The sequence below is a fragment of the Dermacentor variabilis genome, chromosome 7 (assembly GCF_050947875.1).
Source record: "Dermacentor variabilis isolate Ectoservices chromosome 7, ASM5094787v1, whole genome shotgun sequence".
NCBI classification, from domain to species: domain Eukaryota; kingdom Metazoa; phylum Arthropoda; class Arachnida; order Ixodida; family Ixodidae; genus Dermacentor; species Dermacentor variabilis.
The window spans coordinates 160,050,247-160,069,725 of NC_134574.1; the positions used below are offsets into that span (position 1 = coordinate 160,050,247).

Here is a 19,479-nt window from a genome sequence, read left to right on the forward strand (position 1 = left end):
TAGCACTGTATTCTCCATGCACTTTTCTAAAAAATCAGTTCAAAAGGGAAACCGGTGGTATACAATGCACTGTGGGACACCATCTTGTTTAGGTCTTCTCTGGGATACAGATAATTACAAGAAGCACTAATATTGAGTTGTCGTTATTACTTTTTTTAGTAAATGATTTAGCTGCATTAGATTGTACTTTGCCATTTGACAGCCTATAGAGCGTAGGTAATAGATCTTCACACTCGTCTTTTTTTCTCTCTCTCTTTCAGGGATGACACACGTGGTAGTTGTGACTGTGAAATAGTCAAGAATAAATATGTTGGTGTTACAACATGAAAACTAGCCACAATGTCTAACTGGTGATTGTATGCTTTAGTTTGTGTATTGATTTTCTTTTTTTGCACTTGCTGCACTGAAAAGAAAAGGCTGATGATATATACTTTATTCATTTTGCTTCCAACAAACGTATCTTACACAAGCCTCTTCAGCTACTGTACAGAAAAGCCACATTAGCCCCACAGAATTCCACAAGAAAAATACAACTGTACAATCACTCATTTTTTGTTTATACTCTTGCAGTGTCCTTTTAACTTACCATTCTTTCACTAATAGCATAAATATTGAGACCTTCCAGATGCCTATACTGTGCCTTTGAATTAATGTCTGTCACTAACTATCTAAAATGTCATTATGATAAAGTTGCATACCTTCTTTATATCCCACATTTGTTATAAGCATATGTGCTGATATTGGCAGAAGAAATATGCAAATTTTGGTTACATTATTATACTGAGGTTTGAGTGTTTAATTTAGCACATCTGCTGCAAGCCTCCTGCCTTGGCTTGTGAATTACGAACACCTTGTTAGGCTACTGTATTTCTCACTAATTCAAGAGAAAGCTGCTTAATACTTTGCATGTTATTGTAATTATGTGTTTTTGTAGTCCTAAAGCACATGACGCGCTGTTGATCAGAAACCAGGGTCCCAGTCTGTCTCTTGAGGCACCTGCTTGATGCTGTAACAAATGAGAATGTCACCATGCTTAAACCGAACATTGGGATCCTGAAACATGAGTCCACATTCAACATCCTTCTTTATAGATTCCACTTCATTCTTGAGATGCCTCATGGATATTAACGGCCCTGCGGAAAACATGAAAGCAAAGTGTAAGCTTCTGCGATAAGCTTATGCAGCAGTTCCAACACTGAAAGAACTTTGTACAGTTGAGCCTCCCTATAAAGAAGTCACGTCTGTCGCGAAAATACCGAATGTTCGTGATAAGCATACATACTGGCATCAGTGAACACGGACACAAAAAAAAAAGCATGATTGGGTTTATGCGAAAGAAACCCAAACATGACACCTCCAAAGGGGCCACCAACGAGTTCCCTGTAAATTTCGGTGGCCTGTTAGCAGCTTGAGGTGCCAATAAAGGGCACGTAAACAGCTTGAAACTACAAATGCACTTTGCACCGTCGATAATTGCAACAGCGCAATCAGTATGATCACACTGAATCAGCACATTGACTTATGGACCAGCCAAGCCAAACCAAGCCAAGATGCACGCACAGTTTCAAGTTACTCTTGCTGGACTTTGCTACTAGAATACTTATCAACAGCTGCCAAGTGAACTACTAATACAGTTGAAACTCAATATAATGAGGCAAATATAAATTTGTCTTGTCGATGTCAGCATGTAAAAAATACGTGGTTACAGTATATCGGATAAACGAACATACTTTTTGGACAGTTGCGACTACGCTATAAAAAGGTTTGACTGTACTCACTTCACTGTAACCGATGTCTTGGATTGCATTTTCATTTTTGTTATAGCAGTGGAACACTCAGTAAATAAAGCATGGACAACAAAATTTTAGGCTTCTTTTATTGTATCTGTCTTTGTCCTATTGAGGTTCAACTGTATCTATTTTAAAATCAAGATGAAAGGCAAAATGTTAGCCTTTTCTAGTGACAAACTCAGCTGTTATGCTAACAAAACTGCCACCATGGAGCTATCAAAGAGTTCTCATAACTCTGTAGATGAGCTGTGCAGTTTGCTTTCCGTTGCGTTTTACACCTGGGTATAAAAAGTAAGTACGGCTGAATGAATACCTTGCCAGCTACTTACCACTGTGAATTGTTTCAGAATCTCGCACCAATTTGTAGAGTGCATTCTTGCGCAATGTTCCTTTTGTACATTTGCACCCTGCTACGGGGATCTTCTTTCGTCCTTCGTTGATAAGAAATTCTTGCTGCACAAGCGCTTCCCCTGAGGAAGTTTTCAAAACAAGAAAAACAACGTTTACACAATTTCAATCTACACCTGCACAAAAAGCTTCTGTTAGCCAATCAGGAACAAGACTAACGTTTCGGAAAAGGGAGGAGGGCTCACCCATTGTATGCAACTAATCCTTGTACAGAGTGGGATTAGCTGCGGACAATGGACAAATCCTTCTTTGATTCCCATTCCTCACTGGCTAATGAGACCCGCAGCCCTTCCCCCTCATTAGAGGATGTCAGCTATTGAACTCAAGGCGGAAGGTGGACAGCAAAGCAACTAACCGTGAACCTCGTCCTCATCAAGGAGGGGCAGACGCTTGCCAAGTTCCTTCTTGATGTCATCAATTAGATGGTAGATGACATTGTAACTGCGAATGTCAATGTTTCCCTCCTCTGCTGCTGAGCCCGCTGCACCCAAGACAGGAACGTGAAAGGCATAGACGATGCCTGCAAGAAAAGTTGCAGATTTTTGCAAAGCTGGGCTGCACAGTTCATTTGTTCGTATATTGTCACATATTCAGAGCCAAAAATGCCTGTGTACTGTCACTTGGGTGCACGTTAAAGAATGCCAGCTGGTCAAAATTAATGCGGAGTCCCCTGCTATGGTGTGCCTCACTATCGGCATCATGGCTTTAGCATGTAAAACCCCAGAATTTAATTTTCTAATTCAGTACTTAAATTTGGGTCAGCAGTCAAAATTAATTTTAGGAAAACCAGCACAGGCAGTCAAAGGATGAGAAATGCTCCTGTTTACATGTCTGGCTGCAAGGTGTTACAAAAGTGAAATCTTACTCACTTTATTAAATATAAATAGAGCAGCACTGTAGATAAAAGCATAAGATGTGATTGTGGCTTACAGAAGGGTTGTAGGTTGGCAATATCACGTAAGATGTGCACACATAAAGTTTGTATACCATATAGGCATTAACACAGACAAGGGATGATGGTGTGACAATATGGAGTGTTAGGTTATCTGTGAGCAACACACAAACACAACACTTTGTTTTTATGCTATGCTGAAGTAGCAAAGCATATTTAAGTTGCGGGATATTTTTTCTTAATAAACAACTCATCCGTTGAGTTGTAGTTTTGTGAGCTGTTAAATTATTAATTTGTATTTGACATGGCATTTGCACCATTACCATTGAACGGCTGTGCCAACTGCACATCAGATTCCGAGACTGGTCCCACTCCATAGTGAATGATGTCGAGACGACATTTGTGATGCGAGTGATAGGTATCCAAGAGATCCAGTACTGCTTCCACAGAACCATCAACATCAGCTGAAAATAGAACAGGAACAAAATGAATCTGTAGCAAGTTGAAACCAATAATTGAATTTACCACATCTTCACCCATGGAACCTGCAGCAGGGATTGAAATGGGGGTGCGCAAACTTTGCCTTCATGTGTGGCTTTGCTGCAGTATTGTCAACATCGCAGTGAAGCTGCATTGCACATCAATAGAAATCAGCAGTGAAGCCTGTTATGATTGAGTGTGCAAAAAGTCATTTTAACAATTTCCATCATGGCAACAACTGTGCCTGGCTCCCTATATATATGTTATGAGCGTTCTATGCACTTGTTTGAGTAGCTTAGAAATGCGGTCTTTTCTGAGCATTGTAGTTGGGGGATGCAGGTTGCAAGAGGCAGGCATAATATGTAAAAATAGGGCATATGATTTATAGGCGTACACTGGTAACAGCTGTAGCAAAAAGCTTGCAAATGATGATACGCTGGTTGGTAGTCACTGCACACCTTTGACAACAATGGGCAGGCAAGGAGTGTCATCAACAGTGTACTCCTTCTCGCGGTTGGTGAGGCGCTTTCGCTTTTTCCGAAGACCCATGGCACGCCGCTGCTCAAGTTCGGCCTTGTACTGCACCAAGTGCCGCTGCACCTTCTCCTGGATTGCTCTGTACTCTTCAATGTCCTTCTCTGCTTGCATCTGGGACTCTCGCCAATGGACCACCTGCTGCGCACGCTTCTGCAACAAGCATCATTGCTTGAGGTCAATAATGTGTGCTTTGTGGTAGTTTATTCAGAACTGGCCGTGAAATAATGATGCTGTGTCACTCTGATAGGTGGCATTCCTAAATGGACCCAGCATTACAGTCAACCAACAAAAACTGCTAGTGTCCAATGGTATTCATTTTGCATTCTACAAATGGCTGATTTAAGCCAGCATGGTTCACTATGTACTGCCGACTATACTATGACCACGTGACCAGAATGGCTCACTTCCTGCACAGATAATAAAAACCTTGGAGCGCTAAAAACACAAAGGGCGCAGAAAAAGAAACACACCACATGAGCTCATGCGGTGTGTGTGTGTATTTTTCTACGTCCTTTGTGTTTTTAGCACTCCAAGTTTTTATTATAAATTTATAATGCATTAGAGCATGTGTGGTGTGCGTTTCTTTTCCTACATCCATTGTGTTTTTAGCGCTCTAAGTTTTTATTATAACGTGTTACCAACTGGCCCACTTATCCATCCTTACTGCACAGATTTCTCGTCTCACAGAAACATAGCCTGCATGCCCTCTGAGTTGTCATCTAGCTGTATATAAGCCCAGTTAGTAAATACATTTTAAAGCAATAGCTTCTTCAGGTAGTTCCAAACAAGGAAAAGGAAAACACTGCACCTGCTTTGGCAGTAACGTGGATAAGTCTTTGTGGCTCTGAACCAACCACTTGTCGGCGGTGTGTGCTCGGCACCGAATGCGGGTGCGTTGTTGCTCTTCAGCGTTTCAGTTTGTGTACGGAAAGTAAATACTTCCCGCTTTCCCACTTTTTTTCCTGTTATTTTGTGTGCTTCGTATAAAGATTATCTGAGAAAGTTGGTCCTCGTGCATTAACCTTTCATTGTTTGCAAATTTAAAAGGATGCAATAACCCTGGTCACATGCTTTTATTGCCAAATACACATGCCTGCTTGGTCTACATGTTTTGGAGGTGTGCAGGCTTTGAAAATCACTCTCTTTAGGTGTGGATATCTGCAACTCTGATTACTTATATTACAGTGGACTCTCTTTAAATGGAACCTAAAGGGACCAGGAAAATTGGTTTCGTTTATCAGGAGTTACATTTACTGAGAGACAAAGCTGACTACAATTGCATGGATACAAAACCAACCAACCATGAGGATGATGTACCCTTTAAGTGGCAGTTCGGTTTTAAGTGATTTTCGTTTATCGAGGTTCCACTGTATAGGCAGTCTACATTGTAAAATATTTGTCTTTTTTCATTTCGGCCAGATCCACATCAGAAAGCTGCACTTTTTAACACTCAGATCACTTCACACAGCCCAATTAAAAGAACCTTAAGTGTCCATTTCTAAGCATCCATGATCCTAGCAACATTGCAACGGCACTAAACCAAAAAGGTACTTTCAGGCCATAGCGAGAAACAAAGTAGCCACCTCCGATTCAACTTCAATGATGACATCACCAGCCGACGGAAGTGACCTCCAGCCGATAACTTGAACTGGTGTTCCAGGCAGTGCTGTTTGTACCGGCTTCCCCCACTCATCAAACATGCCACGAACCTTGGAGAAGAGAGAATAGAAATGCTGCTGAGGTGCTGTGCACCAACCAGAAAGCCATCTGTCCACTTTGAAATCACATCTGGCAGTTTACCTTTGCCCATGCCAGCCCAGCAACTAGGTACGCTCCTTTCCTCAGTGTGCCACGCTGCACTAAAGCGGTGGACAGCTTCCTGCAAACATAGGTCGAAATACTCACTCACAAGTACACTTGATGCAAACTCGCTACACACTCATTCCACAGGCTTGAGATAGAGCGTTAGTGACGATGAAAGGGGCAAGTGGATCTCATCATGAACGGGAGTGAGTGGCGGTTAATGTGAGGCCAAACGAAAGCCACTGACAGTGACTTTGAATGGGCGCAAGTATGAACATGAGCAACTTGGTGAGTGTGAGTGAGTGCCACTGAGTGGGAGAGGACAAGAGTGAGCGTTATGTATACGCCGATAAATGTGAGTGGAAGTGACTATGAATGCGAATGAGTCTCGGCGAGTGTGAGCAGATGCGAGCAGGAACGTTAGTGAGTGGCAGTAACACTCAACCACTATACCAGCCTTCTTTTTTTTTTCTAATGTCAGCAGAATTTTTACATATCGCCTGTGGCATATAGTGCAAGTCCACTTACAGAGCTGTATTACTCAAGGAGGCAGGCATTAGTTGCACAGAAAATTAACGGGACTGTCTACCGCTCGGAAGGCGTCTTTGGATTGCAGTGGGAGTGAGAAGATTGTATGTCATGTTGACAGAAACAAGCATGCTTGTATCCCATAAATGAGGAAATATAATTTTAATTTGGCTCTGAAAGTAGTGTAAGAATGATATGTGGCACCGCTCGATGATGAAGCAGTGCAACCAATCTGTATACCCTCACGTAAACAAAAAAGCTGTGCAGGAAGAGTTATTTTGCTTAATATACAGTATTATACTGCCTGAAATTGTATTTTATGCTCTTCTGCTAACTTTTATTTGTTCGGTAGAGTAATTTCCTTCGTTTTTCAGCTAGGGCGTGTTGAAAAGTAGCACTGCCTTGTTAAATTAACATAGTCACGATGAACGGAGTGGTGCACCAATGCATGGCCTCCGAGATTGCCACAGTGTCCAGTAATCAGTGTTGTCAGCATCCGTACACAGTTTTAAGAAAAGACTACAGATCAAAAAAATTTGTTTTGAAAATTTCTGCTCACTTTCCAGAGAAACCACTGCACATTTAGACATTTCCAATGGTAGACATTCTATTGTACAAAAATGAAGGTCCTTGAAAAATGGTCAACAGTCCCTTTAAAGTGCCTTCACTGACTAATTAACAAAACTTCACTAATAATTTTGTTAATTAGTACTTAAAGACACATACTGCAATTTACGAATTGAAGCCAGTGAGTATGCAACGCATATCTGCTTGGAATGAACTGTGAGACTAGCACCAGTTTCGAGATAAGTGCTGCAAAACTTGTGGTGAAGATGCACACTGCTCCAGATTTTAACAAAACGCCTTTTTATGCACTGAAGCTCAAACATAATTGAAACACCAATGTATTTCATCGCACATTTCGGATACACATACCTCAAAACTGGTGGCATCCTCAGAATTTGTTCCTAGTGGATATGCCTTGCAAACTAACTGGCTACAATTTGTTGATTTTGGTATATGCAATAAAGTATCTAACATTAAAGTTAATTAGTCAATTTGGTAATTAATATATTATGCATTTTCTCTTCTTGTACAAATGATGTCTGCCCTATTAGAGTGGTCCACCTAAAGTATAGTTCTGCAACATGCCACAAGCGTTTTTTTTTCCTTCCTTAATCAGCTGACTAAACAATATCATACCTTGTATAACAAATGCCATAGTAATACTATGTTAAGCCACATGTTAGTATATCGACTGTTAAATAATGAACATAACAGACAGCATACAAACACCAAAAGAAGTTTCTGATGTAACTTGTACTTCAGTGGTGCTTCTTAATCGGCTGGTGTAGCAGCTCATAAGGATCATCACTAAAATAATTTAACATAATGCATAACATTAACACAAAATCAACTTCATGGAGAAGCTAGTATTCACTGTTATGGCCACCGTGTGCTCGAAACAGCATTCCTTTCATGGAATTTCAAATTCTTGCCTTACCCTCTGTGTTGGTCGCCCATTGACTCGATGATGACACCTTCAACAGGGCCCTTTGGGTCTGCTTTGATTTCCATCAGCTCAGCTTGGGTCAGAATAGTTTCTGTCAACTTGTCCAAATTTGTACCCTGTTAATTGAACATAACATGATCGACAGAAATTGCCACAACTCAGATTTTCAGCATGGCTATGAAGACAAGATGTTACTGTTGCAGAGTAGTTTGCATTTATTTAAGTGCTGTCAAAGTGTTCTTTGAAGTGCATTTCACCTTCAACTGGATGGAATTTCAAAAAGGACAGGCAAAAAAAATTTTTTTTTTATCCTCAGTGAGCTACGAACCTTCAGTGCTGAGATGCAGACATATTGTGTGTCCCCGCCTTCATCGTCCATCTGTATTCCATGAACAATAAGGCCCCTCTTAACATGTTCCTGTGAAAAAAAAGAACAGTCATGTTCATTTACATACCTCCTGAACTGCACACCAAGATGTCCATCTCGGTGTCTCACTCACAATATTAGCAGTAGGCTTGTCCATCTTGTTTATTGCAACAATTATTGGCACTGAAATACGAAAACAAGGGATGCTGTAACTGCAGTGGCATTGGATATTTTTTTCAGCAAATTATTATTACTGGCCCTATATTAGTGCATAGACTTGACATGGCTCACATTCAACGTAACACACTACTGAAGGTAAAGCATTTTCTTGAGTTGTGTTTACTTTTTGAAGTAGGCTTAGTCTTTAGGTACAAAGCAGCAATGTTAGCACAAGAAATAAAATGATGGCATTAAAAGCTGGGCAATATGTGTTGCCAGAGCTGTGTACTTGACATGCAGTACCATATCAAAATATGATTACTATCAACAAAGTATCACTGGTTTAGTGCTTCTAAAAAAGCTGTTACTAGCATCTTCATGGAAATGCAGAGTAAATCAACAGGTTTCCCAGGACTACTACCATTGGCTTCACGTGCATATCGAATGGATTCAACAGTTTGTTCCATCACTCCATCGTCTGCAGCGACAACCAAGATGACAATATCTGTAGCCATGGCTCCCCTTTCACGCATTGCCGAAAAAGCTGCGTGCCCAGGTGTGTCCAAGAATGTGATGCGGTCTTTGCCAGGAAGCTTCACTGAAAGTGCAAAGGACATTTTCCGGTGACTTGGAGGGTCGATCAAATTTTGATCAAAATGGTGGAAATGACAGAACACAAATAATGAATCGGGAACTCTGCATATTTCGTTTTGTACGCAGATTTATATTCAATAAGTCATGCTGCCTTGTAGGTCACGGGTCGGTGTTGTCAAGTTTGAACACGGCAGCATGGAAACATGTAAGGGTGCAAAATGGCTCTTCAAGACATAAACAGATCCTAATAACTGTTTCATGAAAATGAAGAAGCCATTTCATATTGGTCCTTAGCTGCCTACGAAATGTGTTGATAAAATAACCCAGTTTAAATCAATCTTCCAACTAAATCACTGGCTCACTTTAGTTGGTCTTCTCAAAAAGTAGTATTTCACAGAGGGTTGGATTCAATGCTTGCTTTTTTTTTATCTGGGGTAAATAATAAGTAAATGCCATCTGTAGTGATGTCATACTGCAAAATGTAGACTCCCTCAACAGAAAGAACAGCAGTACCGTATCAAACCCCAAAAACAAGGACAATCTTCACACCATTATTTCACAGAGGGTTTTTTTATTTTCTAAGGACAGACAGCACCACCATAGTTATTACTCAGAAAATTACTTTTTAAGCCCAGCATGGCTGCTGATGATATGTAAAGTCTTAAACAAAAATTTACAGACCACAACATGCACGAACATGTTGACTTTCGAATGGGCGGCGGAGCCTTTGAAGATTTTTTTTAGGCTTGGAAGCTGTGGATGGTGAGAAACAGTGTTCATCCTCCTCTTGAGAACCTTGGAGCTCTTAGAATGAAATGCAAGCTCTGCTACAGAGCACGACGGCGCCACACTCACACACGCCTAGTCCTGTGAACTTTTGACAGGGGGCTCATTCGACAGATATCTGTCAGGTCGGGAATAGCTGAATTTGCAGGGACTCGGTACTGTACTTCTGATTATCCTCGCCGGAAGAGGAAAATACTACATCTAAGCATGGCATTAAAAAAAACCTGTCACAAAATCCCCCAAACCTTCTGCAGATGAATTAAGCACCTTTCACTAATCTACGCAGCGCGCACTCACACATTGCAAAGCTTACCAGTGAAGGCACCAATGTGTTGCGTAATGCCACCAAACTCCTGGTCGACTACATTGGTATTACGAAGCGAGTCCAAGAGCGTTGTCTTCCCATGGTCAACATGTCCCATGATTGTAATGACCGGTGGCCGTGGGACAAGCACACTAGGGTCAGCAGGTGGCCTGGACAATAACAGTAAAGCATCAAAGATTGTAAAGGGATCCTCACATAAGTTTCCTGGTGTCTTTTTTCTTTAGTGGATGCCAGTTTATGCAGTAAATCTCTATGCTCGATGCATGTTGCCCAAAGACATTTTCCTCTAACATATCCAACATTATTTGCTGTGATCTGTTCTAGTTTCAACTGTTAAGATACTGAAGCTTAAAAACTGATGTCACGTGAGTTCCCCAACAATGCTGTCACACAAATAATTACTAGACTATCAACACATCTACGGCCAGCAGTGTGTAGCCTTTTTTCGTCCTACCAGTGTGCATGAAGTGTCACAAAAGCTAGCACACTTTCACATGCTACCGTATCAAATTATAAATTTTTATGCTAGCCAAAATTGAAGCACAATAAATGGGAAACTCTATAAGATTAAACATGCTTCAGGAAACAGCTGACTGATATGCTGTAGAATACACACCTGGATTGAAGGAAATTAAACTGTTAGGAAAGAGAGACACTGGCATTAAAGAAAAGCTGGAAGTGTTAGCCTGGTGTATGTAACCACAATGATTGAGAGAGCTCAGCTTTAAAATATTGCTAAGTGGTTCCCTTAACAAATTTTTCTTCTTCTGTTATATTTATAACTGAATGTTAATTTACATGTGTAAATAAAGTAAAATGAATAAGGTACATTCTGAGGTGAAGGTAAGAATTTGCTAGATGTGGCAACTGTTGTCGAACCTTCTAACTGCATCTTGAAACTCTTTCTTTGGTGATGGCTGTTCTGGAGGAGCCACCAACTGACCACGAAGGCCTAGTCTTTTGAGGATCAGGAAGAGAATGTCAGCATCATCAATTTCTGAAAAAAAGAAATAAAGCATGCCAAAGAATGCACAAGCATTGTTAGCAGGGTGCCTCAATAGTACTGTGGCACTGCTATCCAGGCATCGCAGTAAACAAGAACACAGGGTGCCATGCACAAAAGGCCTGAGCACTGTTATAGCAACTGTCTTTCTGACACTAACCACAATCGTCATGGTCGTACTGGCCAGCATTTTCAACGAAGACGATTGCCTCGTAAATGTCATCTGGAATGAAGCAGACATTAGGAGCAAAAGTTATATGACATTATTCTTTTTATTATTATTATTATACGACTTGTTAGATTGTTCCCTCATCTCACCTATCGGGCGTTCTATTACTTTGGCAAGTTCAGCAAGAGTGATATTTCTCCAGACCTTGACAACAGGGTTCTTGGGCTTTGTCCTCGACGGAACCTGAAATAAACATAGATGTCAAACAGCGCAAGCATCTGATGCTAGGTTTCGGGAGACCTGCTTTAAGGTAATGGTTTGCTGACTTCGAAAAACTGGCAGCGCCCGTATCATCGTGTTCCTTTTCACTTGTACCGCCCGGAAAACGTTGCCCTGCGTTTGATGTTTAAGATGAAGTAGTTCGTTCTTTTTATTATTTATTTTTCTACTTTGTTAAACGAAAATATTGGATTACAAGGCTGGTAGCGGAGAGCGCTACGGCAGCTTGAATCTCTCCTCACACAGCGACGCTTCCGGCAAATAGGATCTCAGAATTCCAGCAATGTTCTGCAAAACATTGCGAGTACTTTGTGCGTAGGAAAGCGAGAAAAGCTGAACTTCTGCAGGCCGGCACAACATCGACATGGGAGCGTCTGACTCGCCAACTTCGCTGTGTGCGTACTTGCGTCTGTGCGGGTGAGCTTGAGCACTAACATGCAACTTCGGGTCGTTACATTGTGAGCTCGATCAACCTTTGTGCAAAGTTTCATGAATTCTGAAAGCGACACAAAATTCTAAACAGCATACAAACGGTTTCTCCATCTTCCTCGCCCACCGCCAGTAGGAGGTGCTGAACAAACGGGATCCGCAGAGAGAACACCCATGGCTTGTTCCGCGATGGTCGGGATAACCAAGAGCCAACGTGCGAACTGAGTTGCTAAGGCTTGATGACCGTAATCTGCAAGCGAACCCATTCAAAGTTTAGCGCACTGCGAAGGTTACAACGCCAACTGGAAATCGCGGTGAATGAAATGTCCGTAACAACGGCCATGCACTAAAATAGTGTATGTATGACTTCGCAGTATCCCAAGTTTGCCTTGCAGCAAAGCAAATGGGACGCAAAACTTTCTCATCGCGCCAGATTACATACCGAAACCTGCGGAGATGCCGCACGGCAGTAACTCTTACGGACGCCGCCATTTATTTTTGCCATGCGTGTAAATTTAGCGGAGAGTCTGGTTTCGTATTAAGAAACCTTGCTTATTACGGTACTTAGATTCTGCGTGTTTTATCGAAATAAATACTATTTGATATTGTAATATGTACTGCTAAATGCTGTAATAAGATAGAGCAATATCGCTAATGAAGCCGTTCTCTCTCTCTCTTCTTTCTTTCTTTTTTTACATCAGTGCGTGTTTTCTAAAAAAATGTTTGTACGAAATTGTAAGCTTTACAGAGCGTTCAAGTCCTCGCGGAGGACGCCCCTACCCAAAGAGTTACGATTTTCCTAATAGGCTTCTTATATTGCAATAAAGCAGAGATGACAGTCGCCGCCTAAAGACCTAAGTCATGCCAAGAAGTAGGCGCGTCTCCGTTGCTAAGCGACACTCAGCTCCGCTGAGCATGCGCGGATTGCCATGTGGTTTGTGTTGTCGCAATGTGGAAACTGGTGGTTGTGCGGTAGTGCCATGTGCCGAGCTCGGCGCTTCTTAAGAACTTTTGTAATGTAAATTTTGCATATATATAGAGCCCACGTTTACTATGGAGACAAAGGACGTCAACGTTTGTTTTGATTTCCTGTACAACATATTCATCGGTCCAGCAAGTGGTTTGGAAAGCCTCCAGACAAAAATCCGAGTAACGTGCTTAAAGCAGGCGCTTCTTCTTACGCATGCATTTTATCATAATTTGCTTGTGGTCATTTTGTTATTGTTGCCACGCCTTTTTACAGTCTGTCATCAATGAAACAGTAAAGCAGCCGATGCTCGGTCTGTCGTCATTACCGTTGTCATCGCTTCTTGTGGACCTTTTGGAGCACATCACTGACCAGGTGTGTTGGCGTCCTCACGCGAAAATATCGTGATGTGTAGCGCGTATGCCGCGGCAGTGTTTGCTTTACGTCTTTAAAAATAGCCTGTTAATAACAAGCTGAAACGACGATTCTGTTTAACGTTTGCATAAGAAGGATATGTTATGTGCAGTACACGCACAACAGAGATATTTTCATGTTTCATAGCAGCCGATAGTGTGAGCTGTCGTAGTCCTCGTTGTTACTCACAGTTTATGCCCTACTTGGGTTCTGTAAGCTACATTTAAATAAGATAGAGATAGAGAGAAAGACGTTTATTAATTAAAAAAGAAAAATCTGCTTATATTAAAAGGCAACCCCAGTGGTTTTTAAATAAGTATATATATACCGTATCATATATATATATATATATATATATATATATATATATATATATATATATATATATATATATATATATATATATATATATAATGTGTGTGTGTGTGTGTGTGTGTGTGTGTGTGTGTGTGTGTGTGTGTGTGTGTGTGTGTGTGTGGCAGCTATATAAACAGAAGGTGACGCTTCAGATGGCGGAAAATTGTATGCCACCTTAGCTCAGAGGCTGCTCAAAAATACATCTCTCTCTCTCTCTCTCTCTTACTGAATGACTAGAGTACAGTTTGGATTGCACGCCTTCACTTTGACAGCGACATAAAGAGGGGGGGGGGAAGAAAAAAGCTCGAGAGGGTACTAGGCCATAAGGGTCTGGCTTTGCATGGTGTAATTTTCATGTATGGAGAGTCAGTGCTCACTAATTAGCATTTTTAACTCAACGCAGGGTGCGAAACAGGACACTCTCCTGCTTGCTGGGACATGCGTCGTGCGCATCCTGTGCCAATTTCTGACACTCGAGGCTGCTTCTGATGCTGTGCGGGAACTTCTCATCATACCTTCACATGCTTTGGCACTGAAGTCATGCCATGACGGATTCCTGCCATCACTGAGGTCACCTCCACATACTGTAGACACCTTGAGTTGTCCTACGTTTTACCACCTTTGCCTCGTTCATGGTGTTCTGAGTGCTGGTCCAAATGCACATTCCCTTCTAACATGCCAAACGGACGGAGCCATGGTTCCCTTGATTCTAGAGGTCTTACGCCCTCTCATCATTCTTGTGCATGATGACAGGATCTCACGCTATCACAGCGTGAGCACTTTACAACTGTGGTTCAAAACCCTGGAACACCTGCTGACGAAGTCGGAGACAGGAGACAAGGATGGAGCAATTGCTGTGAAGTCTTTGATGAAGAGCTTATTCACTCCTGAATCAGATGCTACAGCACTTGTTCTCTCTGCAGTCGATGCCAACTGGGAGTCGTCTGTAAATGGAGTGTCTGACCTTATTAAAAGGATCTATCAGTCTTTTCTTAATGTGACACACTGTGAGGACCTGACTGAAATTGAAAAAACAAAGCTTGGGACCAATTCACATGACATCATACCTAGGTTTCACAAGTTCTTGCTGGAAAGAACAATGCAGCTGGACTGGAAGGAAAAGCCCAAGTACCTAAGCCTTGCTTGCCTCTTGCAGTTTGTCCCATTTGAATCGGTGAGTGTAGTCTTTTCTCAATGAAGCACTTCTGAGAAGGCGACATGGCATGTTTATTTTTATGATTGTGTACCATAGATGGGCTTGTCCGACTAATGCCACTTGCTTATCTTTCCATTCTCTTTTCTTTATCATTGTATAGCAGTGCTAAACTAGGTTCATTTTGTATGAGCTCACATATGCACATTCTGATCCGCTAAGAGATGCAGCATGCAAGGACGGGGTTCATTCTCGAAACAGAGAGATTGTGCGAGAGAAAGAAGTGTCGCAGGAAGTTTTTGCACAAGCAAAAGCACTGACATTATGACATTATTGCCTGAAGTGTGTCATCTGGAAGAACGCCTTTCTAAGCATGTTGCTTTATTTGTGTCCAGATGCAACCAGCCTTACTTTTGCACTTGCAAGACTGCTCCTGGTGCCACCTAGTCTTGGCTATCTAAACAAAATATATGAGTTGGGTTGTACTGCTTAAAAAAAGAGCACCCTATTAATTAAAAAAAAGAAAAGAATAGTATTTGTTGAACCATGTGTGTCTTAGCAAGTTATTCCAGTTCACACCAGCAAAAGATATGTGGCCGTATACATTAGCTAGAGCAGTGCATGCCATTCTAGAACACACAGTGATGGCCTTCTCAAAGTGACCGTGTATTCTGCATATTCACGTTAACCTTCCTTCATTTATCTCAATTTCCTTGCAGTGTCTGAAAATTGATGCTGATTTTCCTATGCACTCCATCCGTGGACTGCTGGCTAATCACCTTGTGTCAGCAACTGTGGATGTTTATAGAGCATCTCTGACATTTGGGTACTGTTTGTTTTATCACTTATTTTTGTCATATCTCGTTAAGTTCAACACTCTGAATTTCCTAAATATAATTCATAATGTATTCTTGTTTTTACTTTCATTACAACTCTGCATCTAACTTCCAAGTACAGAATTTCTTTTTTTGTTTAAATGAAGACTTCACTTTCTATTGTTTTTCTGAATGTCAAAAAATTGTTTAACCAGATTTCCTTCTCTTGATCTCTCTCCCGCTGCGGCTCTCGTTTAGTTCGACTCAGATGGCAAGCAAGGAAATGTGGTCTGTGTATTGGAAAGCACCAATTGTTGACATCATCAGGTGTGATGATGGGTGAGTGCGTTTCCAATTTCCAAGTGTGTCAGATATTCCTTTCCTCTCAGCTACATTCCATTTCCAGACAGCGTCTTTGTGTCCAGTGAGTTTCTCCCAGTTCACCATATTATGTACATTCGTGTTCAATATCGGCTACAACATGGTTCCCGTGGTTGGTGGGGCCCTAAGACAGCACAGCAGTGCTGACATACAAAAAATTGGAGAACCAAACACCATTCCAATTACTGGTATTTATAAAACCAATTTTTCATAGGTCGCTGCCAGCAAAGCCACACTGTATTGGAGCCTCATCGATCAATGTGAACCATGTTGGGCGGCTCATATTGAACACAACTCTGCCGACTCCTTTTTCAGTTAATTGCTATTGAGCTTTCCCTTACTAGTGCCTTGCCTTTTCTTTTGAGGCCAAAATCATTTTCGCTTGTCTCCAGAATAAGTTGTAATTGCCTTCTTACTGATGTTGCATTTGTCTCTCTTCATTACATGGCAACCACCATGGTAGATCAATGGGTATGGCATTCTGTTTCTGAGAGTAAGGTCATGGGGGTTTTATTCCCTACCAAGGTGGCCAGATTCTGATGGGGCAAAATGGAATAATAATGAACATGTATTAATCATTGGGTGCACATTAGAGAACTTCTGGCAGCCAAGATTCATCAAGAGATCTCCACTACAGCACCTGTGTTTGTTTGGGACAGTCCCGATTAATCAATCAGTTGGTCATTGCATGGAAAAAACAGCTTTATCTTTCCTCAGTGATGATAGCGACACCGCAATGACAATCATGTGATGGAAAAGATGGATAGGTGAATGGACAAACAGAACAAACCCAGTTTCACATTTTTAGCTCCTGTTGCAGTTAAAGAATGTGTCTCAATGCATTGCAAACTGTGCATTAAGGAATAATTCAGTCATGTTACTGCTAAAAATAACAGAAGCAAGCAAGATTTTTAGCAGAATTTGACAACAAAGGCATAGATCCAAAGTGACTATGAATGTGAAAGTTGGAATTTACCAGAAATCATATGGATGAAAGACTTGCCCTCTTATGAGTGACTTCACCTTATGGGATTTCACACCCACTATTCAATGTGTCTGTATATCCTTGAATGGGGAGTTGTTGTGTGAACCTTGTCCATGAACTGTTCCTTCTGCAGAACGTGTCTTCAGAACATGACCACTCACTTACTTCCATGGACTCTGAAGAACATACCAGGCAGCCTAGAAGAGCTTGCAGAAAGCTTCAAGACATGTGGGAGGGACGATATGTCACTTTCTTTTCTTGCGACTCTAGGTCGTATTGCTGTACAGACGGGGCTTACATCCGTGGTGCTAGAGGCAAGTTCATCATTTGGCACTAGCTTTTACATTTTATTTGCCACATTCAGCATTCTTTTGTGGCTGCTTTGTAACTGCTGTTGACCAACTTTCCATGAAAATTAGATTGCCTCTATTGTGATTGTAAATAACGTCATTTGTCTTTATGTCTTGCTTACTTTTACTGCATCTTTCTTTTCATTTTTTTCTTTTATTTGCTTGTCTGCTTGTTACTTGCTTTTTATGACTCTTGCTTGTTACTCGTGTGGCCCCTCCTGCATGACCACACAATGTTCCACAGTATAATAAATTTTAAAATTTGAGACACGTTCGTCGAAAACGTGGCTGTTTTCAGTATTTTTCTTAACAGCCTGCTGGAATTTTATAAGTAGTAACCTGGTGTGACTGTGAACATAGGCGAAATGCTTACTGATACAAAGTTGTGTTGTATGTGAAGTAGTTGTCCTATGTTGCTAATTTCAGTACAGTAACGTGGATTATACAAAACACTAGTGCAACATTTGGGTATGCCTGTTCGAACCACTTTGCACTGTTCAAGATGATTCTGAGAAAACTTATGTAAGAACACATTTTCAACAAAAACTTCACGGATTATTTTCTCCAAACTGTAAGCTGTCTCATCATCTTGCTTTGCACTCTTAAAGTTTAATCTCTGTAGAAACTTAGGTGCTAAACCCTTAAAAAAGTCAAAACTATGAAGATTGTCATTCCACAATCTGTGCCATATGATCAGTCCTTCGTTCAGCAGATTTATATTTTCAGTGAAATTCCAGTGTATTACTTGCAGAAGCTTTAAAAAGCATTGGTGATTTTTTTTATCTCGCACAACGATATCTCCTCAAGAGCTTACAGTGCATAGCGCCTTTATTTCCCTATTATTTATATCACATTTTTGCAGAAGCCACTGATCGCACAGTGTCTTGTACACCAATCCAATGCAATACGGATAGAAACGTTCAGCCTCTGTTGCTCGTCGTACATACTTCGTGCAGGTATGACTTTGGTTTGTATGCATAATTGTATTACTTACATTCAAAATGGCACACTTTGCTTGCATAATCATTGGTCCTTATAGACTGATTTGTTAGAACATCAGTATTGATTGCAGCTGCTTGCTTGCTGCAGAATATTTTCACTTTTTTACAGTATTATGATCCCTCAAGGTATGGAACCCGCTTTAAGCTTCTGTAGATATGAAGTGTGAAATTTCTTGATAGTCCGGTGTGTTAATGGACCCTTGCAACAGTCATGGAAAAAGTTCTGGGATTCTGCTTGTATAATAATAGCTTCTTATATTTCTGTAAGAAACAATAAAGATTGATTAATTGATGGATAAATTAATGGCGTTGTTTGCTGCATTGATAAGTTTATTGTTAGTGCTGAAGACTGGTTGGTGCCACAGCTTGTGTAACCATTTTGATGTGTTTAAAAATGTACTTGGTAACAAAATTTCCTTGGATTACTTCGCAAGGTATCAAATTTTTCTATTGAACCCCTGTGATATAGGAGATGAGCCGTTCTATATTTATTTTGAAAGCAACTTTAGGCCTTGATAATTTAATTTTATACACATTGTATATTACAGCTGTTCATAAGTAACAATACATATGAGCCCTCAGTAAATATTACAAACATGTAATGAATGCAAAACTTTTTTTTTGCACTTTCAGGAAGACCAGAGGCTGACCTATTAGATATACTTCAATTTGTAAAGGCCAACTTAAATGTCGACGACTCTTGGTTCCGGTCAAGGCTTGTTGTGCAGCTTGAAAATGTCTTTGTGGCTCTGCGAGAGAGTGTTGTGTCTGAGTTCAGCAAAGCATCACGGCAAAAACAGAGACACTCTCAGACTGGCACACTGGAAAAGCATTACACATCAGCCTTCTGTAGGTATCACCTTGCAAGACCGTTAGATAGGGGTCATGAACTATGCCGAAAAAGTCCTGTGTGTTTTTCAGGAAAAGCTGCTCAGGAACAGGAACAACGAGAGACAGAACAACACAGGCGCTGACTGTCAACTGTTGATTAATT

The 19,479-nt window shown here is 41.0% G+C and overlaps 3 protein-coding genes across 8 annotated transcripts in view; 2 read left to right on the forward strand and 1 right to left on the reverse strand.

Annotated features, from left to right (window-relative positions):
- Sym (symplekin scaffold protein) overlaps nucleotides 1–340 on the forward strand; it is a 46,910-nt gene extending 46,570 nt beyond the window's left edge. For all 6 annotated transcript variants that reach the window (XM_075699883.1, XM_075699885.1, XM_075699886.1 and 3 more), the window contains one exon: nucleotides 261–340. The gene's annotated coding sequence lies outside the window, so the exon portion shown is untranslated. The remainder of the gene's footprint in view (nucleotides 1–260) is intronic.
- Nucleotides 341–418: 78 nt separating this feature from the next.
- mIF2 (mitochondrial translation initiation factor 2) lies at nucleotides 419–12,563 on the reverse strand. Its single transcript, XM_075699889.1, has 17 exons — nucleotides 12,505–12,563; nucleotides 12,162–12,312; nucleotides 11,504–11,597; nucleotides 11,346–11,408; nucleotides 11,062–11,179; nucleotides 10,171–10,331; nucleotides 8,899–9,075; nucleotides 8,452–8,501; nucleotides 8,280–8,369; nucleotides 7,943–8,067; nucleotides 5,908–5,986; nucleotides 5,691–5,816; nucleotides 4,029–4,257; nucleotides 3,414–3,554; nucleotides 2,554–2,718; nucleotides 2,120–2,260; nucleotides 419–1,133 (listed from the first exon to the last, which is right to left on the reverse strand). The coding sequence occupies exons 1-17, from the start codon at nucleotides 12,552–12,554 to the stop codon at nucleotides 961–963; spliced, it is 2,133 nt and encodes a 710-aa protein (XP_075556004.1). The 5' UTR covers nucleotides 12,555–12,563; the 3' UTR covers nucleotides 419–960.
- Nucleotides 12,564–12,983: 420 nt separating this feature from the next.
- LOC142588302 (tRNA (32-2'-O)-methyltransferase regulator THADA) overlaps nucleotides 12,984–19,479 on the forward strand; it is a 44,403-nt gene continuing 37,907 nt past the window's right edge. The window contains exons 1-8 of the mRNA XM_075699890.1: nucleotides 12,984–13,211; nucleotides 13,306–13,404; nucleotides 14,204–14,974; nucleotides 15,673–15,779; nucleotides 16,027–16,107; nucleotides 17,268–17,448; nucleotides 18,347–18,440; nucleotides 19,119–19,334. Of these exons, the coding sequence (XP_075556005.1) occupies nucleotides 13,116–13,211; nucleotides 13,306–13,404; nucleotides 14,204–14,974; nucleotides 15,673–15,779; nucleotides 16,027–16,107; nucleotides 17,268–17,448; nucleotides 18,347–18,440; nucleotides 19,119–19,334 (1,645 nt within the window). The 5' untranslated portion in view covers nucleotides 12,984–13,115. The remainder of the gene's footprint in view (nucleotides 13,212–13,305; nucleotides 13,405–14,203; nucleotides 14,975–15,672; nucleotides 15,780–16,026; nucleotides 16,108–17,267; nucleotides 17,449–18,346; nucleotides 18,441–19,118; nucleotides 19,335–19,479) is intronic.

Excerpts from the sequence above, each read along its gene's own strand:
- mIF2 (XM_075699889.1), bottom strand. The coding sequence starts at position 12,554 with ATGGCGGCGTCCGTAAGAGTTACTGCCGTGCGGCATCTCCGCAGGTTT. Across the intron at positions 3,555-4,028 it reads CCTGCCCATTGTTGTCAAAG|CTGATGTTGATGGTTCTGTG; the intron begins GTGTGCAGTGAC and ends TTCTATTTTCAG. Across the intron at positions 2,261-2,553 it reads TGATGAGGACGAGGTTCACG|GGGAAGCGCTTGTGCAGCAA; the intron begins GTTAGTTGCTTT and ends AAACTTCCTCAG.